The sequence below is a fragment of the Melanotaenia boesemani genome, chromosome 13, assembly GCF_017639745.1.
Source record: "Melanotaenia boesemani isolate fMelBoe1 chromosome 13, fMelBoe1.pri, whole genome shotgun sequence".
NCBI classification, from domain to species: Eukaryota; Metazoa; Chordata; class Actinopteri; order Atheriniformes; family Melanotaeniidae; genus Melanotaenia; species Melanotaenia boesemani.
In genome coordinates, this window is record NC_055694.1 from 33,131,929 (window position 1) to 33,141,971 (window position 10,043).

General features: G+C 39.3%; 1 protein-coding gene across 2 annotated transcripts in view; it reads left to right on the top strand.

The window, feature by feature from the left end:
• dennd2da (DENN/MADD domain containing 2Da) overlaps nucleotides 1-6,346 on the top strand; it is a 43,109-nt gene extending 36,763 nt beyond the window's left edge. For both annotated transcript variants that reach the window (XM_042002857.1, XM_042002858.1), the window contains 6 exons: nucleotides 595-743; nucleotides 2,658-2,829; nucleotides 3,921-3,971; nucleotides 4,047-4,128; nucleotides 4,201-4,446; nucleotides 6,017-6,346. In XM_042002857.1, coding sequence (XP_041858791.1) covers nucleotides 595-743; nucleotides 2,658-2,829; nucleotides 3,921-3,971; nucleotides 4,047-4,128; nucleotides 4,201-4,446; nucleotides 6,017-6,084 — 768 coding nt within the window. In that variant the 3' untranslated portion in view covers nucleotides 6,085-6,346. The remainder of the gene's footprint in view (nucleotides 1-594; nucleotides 744-2,657; nucleotides 2,830-3,920; nucleotides 3,972-4,046; nucleotides 4,129-4,200; nucleotides 4,447-6,016) is intronic.
• Nucleotides 6,347-10,043: the final 3,697 nt, after the last annotated feature.

Consider the following 10,043-nt stretch of genomic DNA (forward strand, 5'->3'; position numbering starts at 1 on the left):
CTCATTTTAGTCCAGGAGCCACATACGTAAGTACACCAGACCAGTAAAAAAACTTACATTTAATGGAAAGGCCAGTGTATTTGAACAGCACATACAAGACAATTTACAGTGCTTTATATAAAATATTAAAAGCATCACAGATGGTACAAAGAATACATTAAAAAGTTGTAAATGGCAACAACAAATAGGAAAATCATTATATTAATCATCATTCGCGACGCTGCCTGAAATCTGCCTGTTTTTACTGTATTGTATCAACAGAACGAGCCGATGCTGCAAATATTTACTGTTAACTGACTTTCCCTTGGGTAAACATCCTATGTCCAATGGTCAGTGAATGCAGCATGTAATGTACTTCTAAATGTTGTTCTAAACCATCTCTACCATGTTCTAGATCATAATTCAGAATTCATACACCATCACCTCACCAACCGTCTCCATGGTGATAATTTCTGTCCTAAAAGCAAATTTTAACGCAATAAATTACATAAATTAACGCTGTTAACGTGTCATTTTTGACAGCCCTAATTTTATTTTATTTTATTTTATTTTATTTTATTTTATTTTAATATATTATTTGTGACGCTCCACCAGATCATCAGTCTGACCCGGCCGCTGGATTCTTGGCTGGAGCACGTCAACTTCGCCACTCTGTTCGGCTGCCTGACAGACAGGGAGGTGTTGCTGGTGTTTGCAGCCGCCGTGCTGGAGAGACGGATCGTTTTCATTGCAGAAGAACTGGGGTATGCTGCACCCTCACGCACTCATTCATGCTAAAACTGCTGCAAAAGGAGGAATGTTACAGTTTTTATTATTTTCAAGCAACACTAGAAAAGTGTGTGAGCATGTACGTATTTCTGACTCGTTTTGAAGAACTCCAGCCTTTGTTATGAACATTCCTGAATGTTCATGTTTATAATCATGAAAAGAATACGATCATGATTTTCTGTGTCTGCTCAGGTTACGATCCAGTCAGGACTGAAGCTGGGAGGATTTTTGTATTAAAACCACTGAAAATAAAAATAAAAAGCTGTTTATTTCTGAATAAAAAGATGATTAAAAACTTAAAAATAAAATCTGTTTAGTTTTTCTGAATTCATGAGATACTTCAATGTTCTGTGACCATCTAAATACAGACAGAATAATAAGAAAAAAGGTCTATTTGACGTCTTAGAGGATGATTATTGGGGTCCTGATGCTACAGTCTCAGGCACTGCAGATGCCTCCTAATCATCATGATGGACGTCCTTGATCATAATCGCAGAACTTGGAAAAAAAATCTTGTGAATTCAGACAAACTGACTTTTATCTTTAGTGCTCTGTATCACAGCTAAAAACAACAGTGAGTTCATCCCTGTTTTTTTATCTGTTAGAAAATTAAACATAAGATATTAGGTGGGTAACAGTTCATTAATCTGCAAGGATACACACACACACACACACACACACACACATATATATATATATATATATATATATTAGGGCTGGGCGATTAATCGGTAAAATCGATAAATCGAATTTTCCATTTCTGGAGATTTATTTTCATGAAAAATCTGGATTTTTTTCCATAGTTAGTTAGCAGCAGACTTCGCCCTCCCTCCACACCAGAACGGTGTTTGTCTGACAGATTTTCAGTGAAGTGGGCCTTCACTCATGCCTGGGATTTAGCTGTGTGTATAACAGCAGTTAGAAATGCTGCTCTCTACGAGATGCAGAAGTCAGCTTAACCCACAAACACTAGTTAAGAGACAACCTTCATCAGGGGAATTATTCCTGCAGTGGATCATGTATGATCTTTAGGAAAGATCAAAATAAATGAACCAAAAAGTCAAATAATATAAATAAAGAAAAGCATCACTGCACATGTCTATACCAGTTAAATGTGCAAAAAGAGGTTGTGCTTTTATTAGCAGTTTATGCATCAGAGTGTTAAATGTCTGATTGAGTTCAGGAAGAAAATTACGTTAAGATTAAATTACATTCAAACTGCATTAGGTTTTACTTGTTTTGTGATTTGATATGAATGGAAAGGATTGTGTTACATCACTGGGTCCTGAATCAGATAGAAATCATAATTTGTTGTTTCATAATCTGCTGAATTGCTATATTATGACCCAGCTTGTGATTTAGCCTCATGTAGGATATAATCTTATGGTTCTGGTCTCTGCTTCACAGGTTTGATCTGTTTGGACATTTAGAGCCGTCCTGAGGGATCTTTTGTATTTATTTACTGATTTTGTAGAAATGTCTCATTTAAATGTTTCAGATACAGAATTAAGAAAAAGCAAACAGCTTTTAGGAGAAGACATTTGACCTTGTTACCCCATATGTTTGGTGCTTGCTGTTGATGTGTTCACTGCTTCTTCACCAAGTTCATAAATTAGTTTGGCCTCCATGAGCAGATTTTACAGCTGTGGTGGTCCATCCTACAACAGCAGAGGGAGCCAGAGGGCAGAAAATGGCCAAACTGTAGTGGAGTTTTAGATGACCCAGTTTTGCTTTCCCCTCTGTAGCCCTCTTGTGGGGCTGGACCCCTCTGTTTGCAGGAATAAGGTGCTGTTTTCTTTACAGGGGAAGAAGTAGTAAATTAATGTTGAGACAGGTTGAAACTGATGTCCAGATTTAATATTAATGGTTTCTTTCTTGTCTTTCTGCAGCACCTTATCTCAGGTCCTACATGCAGTCGCAGCCCTCCTTTATCCTTTCACCTGGCAGCACACCTTCATCTCCATTGTTCCAGAAATCCTGATCGATGTAGTGATGGCACCCACCCCCTACCTGCTGGGGGTCCAGAAGCGACTGCTGGACCAGGTCACCGACCAGGGAGATGTGAGTTATCACACACATCCAACAGTCCAGGGACTCAGAGTTGGTTCAGATAAATTACAGACAGGAGAAAAACACCTGCAGAGGATCAACTGTTCTACCATCTGAAATACCCACAATCCATTAGGATCTGATATGTTACACCTGTTAATAAGAGCACAAATATACACACAAGGATGGAAATATAACTGAAAAATATAGTTTTCATATGAGAGGATGCAGCATCAGAATAATTCCAAAGAATCCGTAGGCTGTAATTTAAGATCTAAATAAATAACTGGATGCAGACTTAAAGATGTGAATAAAACACTTATCACAAAAATATATATATATTCCACAAAACTGCCTGCTAATAATTTATACTCTACAAAATAAATAAGAACATAAAAGCCACCTCAGATACAAATCAGAAGAGGAGCCTTAGGCTAAAAAATAGAATAAAACATTAATATACATAACAAGAACAGTAATATAGAGCAGTGGTTCATGTGTGTTTATATATACTTATATATATATATATATATATATATATATATATATATATATATATATATATATATATATATATATATATATGTATATATATATATATGTATATATATATATGTATATATATATATTTTTTTTTTTTCTTTACCCAGTGATCATGGGCATTATTTTTGAGTTAGAAGCTTTTAATGGTAAAATTATCCCCATAGTAAAGAATACTTTTAAAAAAATTCCTGTATCAAGGCGATGATCCAGATCACCCCCAGAATCTAATCAGTTGTTCGTTATTCCATTTCTGGGATTTCATTAACATCCATCTGTAACTTTTTGAGTTATGTTGCTTAAAGACAGACAGACAAACCAACGCCCTCGAATACATGACCTCCACCTTGGCAGAGGTAATAAGAAACAAGTAATAATGGTTTGTAATTAAAACAACCAATTTAAGCTCTCATATGATTTTTATTTAATTTTTTTTTCCTGGGGTTGAAACATGAGGTTTTTCTGAATAGCTTGAAGTTTTTGCAGGTTGTTTAGTGCTGCGCTGCAGTATTTTACAGAGACTTCTGTAACACTTTAACTCTGCTCTTTTCTTCATGTTACAGCTGCTGGTGGTCGATCTGTCTGAGGGTAAAAAGAAGACCTTCATTGTTTCAGTAAGGGCTGTACTGGTTTTCGTTTAAAATCTATACAGGGAACATTTGTTTAAAGTGTAAAATCTTCCACTCCAGATTGGTGACGAAGACTCCATTCTGCCCCCAAAGCTCCAAGCAGAAATACTGGAAGAACTAAGTAGCAGACAAAAAGCATCAGGTCAGCAAAGTGAACTGAAACACAGATGTATTGGCTCAGAGTAGCACCTACCTTTCTGCTTCTCTCTTTCAGGGGTGGAGGAGCTGAACCGGGTGGTGTCACAAGCCTTCCTGCATTTCTTTGTGAAAACAGTCGGCCATTATGCCTCGCATATCAAATATGATCGCTCAGGAGAGCGCGGTGTGTTTGAGAAGAGGAGTTTCTACAAGGCCATCGAGTCCAAGACGACTCGACACTTCGTCAAGAATTTCATCCAGACGCAGATGTTCGATCTGTTTATTCAGGAGGTGGAGCAGCAGCATCCTGGACCACAGCAAGGTGAGCTGATCCGGGTCCTAGATCCCTGCAGGAAAACTGGCCTCCTAAGCTGCACGGAGTTTAGAAATCCAATGGTGGAAATATGAATCTAGGATTCAGTTAAATAATTAATTCATCAAATCATTAATCACATTTAGATGAAATTGTCGCCTCTCTGGTGAAGATTGAAACATAATGAAATCCATGTTTAACAGCAGCTCTAGTCAGGCTTTGAATACGTATTTATGTATGGAGCCACATTACGTAACTTTCTGACCTTAAAACTGCGTTCCGGTTTGATGACACAGTGACATCAGGAGTCATCACTGTCCAGCAGCGTCCCGAGGCTGATCGTGCGTTCCGGCTGTCCTCAGAACTCGGAATTCTGAGGAACTTTTGCCGGAAATGACAAAGTAACGCAGTTTTTCCACATAGCAAACTCCAACCTTTTTGAATGCGCACCGTGGCTAATTCAGCAAAGAAACGCTAGAAGAAATTATCAGAGGATCCACACCACGACCATAAGGCTGCAGTGCAGGGCCCAGTCTACCCCGACAAATCCTGTGTCCCCATGGCAACGACCACGCGGCCGGAGAAGGCATAGCTGCCAATGCAGAGAACCCCTATAAGGAAAACACTGGAGTGGGAAAAGTGAAGCAGAATTAAATAAATAAGTAAATTAATAAAATACAATCTTTGGTAACTAAGTTAGAGGTAAAATTGATTAATTAAAAAGTGAATAAATTAAATAAGCTACAAAGGTAGATCTTGAGCCTCTTTTTAAAAACACCAGTAGTCTCTGCAGTCATGGCAGCCTCAGGCAGGCTGTTATCATGGTTACTTTACAATCAATTGTAGTATTAAACACCACAATTAGTTAACTGTAAAGATTCCTCAATACCGTTGTGTTATATCAACGATTATGTTTGCATAATATTGGCAGATCAAAAAAAATGTTCACAAGCTTTTTGAGAATGTAGTTTCCAGAAAGAAGGTGGAGGTCCTGTAGCATCTGTTTTCTCTGAGAGAAATCCAGAGTTAATGTGTAGGATTTATTTATTCTGCACACAGGAGAGGAGATTTAGCTGGAATGAGACTTCTTGGTTACTTTACATTGTTTCTATATTAGTTTATGTTTGCATCAAATTATAGAAATAAATAAAACTTAAAGACTTATAAAGAGTGTTGATATGGTGTTACAGATTTATAGTGTCATGAAGTTAATAAATGCAGTATAATCAGGATTATTTCTTTGACAATAATCATACCAAAAAAAAAAAGAAAGAAAAACAGCAAACTTGTGCAGAGCTTGTCAGAGATCCATTTAATTTGAATCAGATGTGTTGCAGCAGGTCAACATGTCAACACCTGCAGGATAGTGGGCCTTGAGGACCAGGGCTGGGGATCACTGGTCTAAAGGACAATGAATGCAACACAAAAGTTTTGAGGCTGTGCCAGAGAAGCATTGAACCAACCAAATTGTTTAGTTTTAAAAATATATTTTGCTATTGAGAAATGTGTTTCTATGCTTACTATAAAATATCAAGGTGGGAAAACCCCATTAATCAGATGTTTTCTTTTTTTCTTGCAGGAATTTTTCACAAAAAGATCCTTGAATATCAGGAGAAGAAGAAAAAGGACAAGCCGAAGAAGCACTAGCTGTCGGTGTGGGACTCTGGGTGTACATATATGAGTACATAGGAATGGATGTGAATGTTGCTCTGTGTGTTTTGTGTCCTGTCAGTCTAGTTTTAAATAATTATGTACGATGTGTGAATTACTGTACGGTTGTGTCGCTGCTGCTCGGTGTGAGACACTGTCTTCCTGAGCGACCTCTGTGTTGGTTCTCAGCCTGCGGCCACAGTCGAGCTGCTGAGGAGCAGGAAAATCTGTTCTAATAAAGACTAGTTTTTTAAGTTAATGTGGCTTCAGGTTGTGGTTTTTAGGCCTCTACTGTGGGACGTGTGTACTTTGGTTTCATTCTTTGTTTAAGACCTGAAACCTTTTTATTTAAACATGAACAGAAACATGGATCGTAGCAGAGTTGTTCATGTAAAATCTGACATGACTATGTCATGTCATAGTCTATAGTCACATGACTATGTCATGTGTGATTTATTACTAAACACGGCTAAATGCAAACAGATAGAATACAAATGCAATTGTCTGCATCTGTGTAGGTTGCACCTTCTACAGGCAGGGTGAAAAGTAGTTTCAGGGCCATGCTGACTCTTGTTATCCGTCCATCCATCCATCCATCCATTTTCAGAACCTGCTTAATCCGGTTCAGTCAGTTTTTTTCCAGCTCCTCAACTTACATAAATCCTCATTTGTCAGATAATCAGCAGTAAATTTAATCATTTATATCTTTTAACAAAAGGTTTCGAACCCCGCCTGGTCCCAGCTAATTAAATGCACGTTTGCCAATTTCAGAAGTTTTTTATGATAATAAACTCATTTTTTACAACTGTCTCACAGTTTAGACACTAAACATTTGTACCAGGGAAGGAGAATAATGACAACAGTTTGTGTCTCAGCTCTGTCAATGAATGTTTAGACTTAACCAAGGTCTTGATACTACAGTTTTAATGGGTTGTCTTGTTGATTTTCCCTGAAACAAATATGAATCCTAATATGAGGACTCCAGATGTTGGAAAACAATTGGACTTTGTGTCTTTCCAATTTTATTGATGCAGTCCTAGTTGGGACTAAAAAATAGTTGGTAATAAAAAATCTACCAGGTCTTTTTCTTTGCAGTGTTCCTTTGACACTCTGAGGTGTGAGCACAGCGGCCTCTGCTGACATGATGTATGGACTGCAGTGTGTTGTGCGATCAAACCCTAAATCTATTTTAATGCAGATTTCTGTCAAAGTTGTTAATTTGTGTTTGTCTAATGGACTGGAGCGCCAAAGGTACTGTACTCTCACCATTTCTGATCACGCTGAAAATCTCAGACATCCAGTACTGACCCAGATGCCAGTGGAGATAATGTGGAAATCATGGAAATACTTATAAGTACTTGTGAACATTATTTGACTCCACCCTCAGGTTCAATAAAAACACAAGGCAATTGCTAAGAGGGGACAACCTCAGGGACTTGCCCTTTGGGATAAATAAAGTTGTTTGAATCTTGAATCTGGACAACTTTGAGTCCTGTCAGACAGAAATACTCTGCTTACTCTACATTTGTGGGGAATATCAGTGATGGATAAGAAGCTGAGTATAGAGAACTGGTCAGTCAGTTTGTGAGATGAAGCAGAGACAATCAGCTCATCTTGAACACAAACAAAAGAAAAGGCTGTTAACGTCAGGAAGAACAGGAGTAAATAAAACCCTGTTTACATCCTGGGAGAAGAAGTGGAATTAGGGAAGGAATACGTGTACCTCAGAGTTCAGCTAGACAACAGACTGGACCGGAAATCCAACACAGAAGCATCTTGAAGAAGAGCAGACTCTACTTCTTAAGAAAGCTGAGATCCTTCAATGTCTTCAGCAATATGTTTCATGTCTTCTTTAAGTCTGTTGTGGAAAGTAGAATCAGCTTTGCAGCCTCTGCAGAGACTAAAAACGACTAAACAAACTGATCAAGAAGGCTGGTTCGGCGCTGGGGATAGCTCCAGTTCTGGTTCTGTGTTGAGGATAACTGGATCTGTTTCTGGTTCTGCGCTGCGGATAACTCTGAATCTGGTTCTGTGCTGGGGATAGCTCTGGTTCTGGTTCTGTGCTGGGGATAACTCTGGTTCTGGTTCTGTGCTGGGGATAGCTCCAGTTCTGGTTCTGTGCTGAGGATAACTGGATCTGGTTCTGCGCTGCGGAAAGCTCTGGTTCTGGTTCTGTGCTGGGGATAACTCTGATCCTATTTCTCTGCTGGAGAAAACTCTGGATCTGGTTCTGCGCTGGGGATAACTCTGGTTCTCCGCTGGGGATAACTCTGGTTCTGGTTCTGTGCTGGGGATAACTCTGATCCTATTTCTCTGCTGGAGAAAACTCTGGATCTGGATCTGGTTCTGCGCTGGGGAAAGCTCTGGTTCTGGTTCTGTGCAGGGGATAGCTCTGGTTCTGGTTCTGTGCTGGGGATAACTCTGGTTCTGGTTCTGTGCTGGGGATAACTCTGGATCTGGTTCTGTCCTGGGGATAGCTCTGGTTCTGATTCTGTGCTGGGAATAACTCTGGTTCTGGTTCTGTGCTGGGGATAACTCTGGTTCTGGTTCTGTGCTGGGGATAACTCTGGTTCTGATTCTGTGCTGGAGATAACTCTGGATCTGGTTCTGTGCTGGGGATAACTCTGGTTCTGATTCTGTGCTGGAGATAACTCTGGATCTGGTTCTGTCCTGGGGATAGCTCTGGTTCTGATTCTGTGCTGGGAATAACTCTGGTTCTGGTTCTGTGCTGGGGATAACTCTGGATCTGGTTCTGTCCTGGGGATAGCTCTGGTTCTGATTCTGTGCTGGGAATAACTCTGGTTCTGGTTCTGTGCTGGGGATAACTGGAGCTGCTGAAGCCGATTGTCCAGAAAAGAAATCTGCACATGCTGCTGAGCATAATGGATTATTCTTCACATCCTCTATACCAGGAATCTTCAATCTTTGTCCTTGACATCTGGTGACCTGCAGGTTTTAGAAGTTTCTCTGCTGCAACACACACGACTCAAATCAGTGGGTAACTAACAGACTTTTGCAGGCTGCAATGTCAAGCTCTGCACAAGTGTGAGTCTGAATCAGGTGTGTTGCAGCAGGGAAACTTCTAAAACCTGGAGAACACTGGTTCTGAAAGACCAGGATTGAAGATTCCTGCCCTACATAACAAAGTGAGGAAATAACAGTGTGTTCAGTTAGAGGCTCTACAAATATGTTACAAGACAGAAAGATACAGGAGATAGTTCCTGCCATCATCCTCCGGAACAAGATCTGAGTTTGGATTAATTAGTACTAATACAAATAAATGAATAAAGGAAAGCCCTACTACAGAGCTATTCAATGCCGGTTCTTGAGGGCCATTGTTTTACGAGTTTTAGATGTTTCCCTGCTTCAACACAACTGACTCAAATTAATGTTTCATTGTGTAGAACTTAACAAGTTGTTGGATTCATTTCATTTGAATCAGATGTGCTGGATCAGGAAAAAATCTAAAACTTGCAGGACTGCGTCCCTCGCGGACCACTGTCCACATTATAATCTCCCTCACGGGATAAATAAAATATTTCTCTTTTACTTTCCCTTTTAATTTATTTATGTGGCTGTATAAACAGAGTCACAGAGCAGCGTAACACATCATCAGCCCTGTGGTTGGGACGATGTCAGGTGACGTGGACCAACAGCTAAAATGTGACAGATATTATTGAATCATATCATACCATCATATTACCTGAGCTTTGATTTGAGCATAACCAGAAGTTCATCAGAGAAATCAACAGTGGGTGGGAGACGGTAAGAATAACCTGGCTCATTTTACCTGAACATTTCTCATTCCTCAAAGAAACAGGCATGGGTGCTTAAAAACTACAAACGAAAAGCACATTTCATTTTTTAAATGTTCACAGATAAATATTTGAGTACCACAACTATCAATATCATTGGCTCTCACAAGCAGCCTGTTTAATTACCTTATAAGATATTAA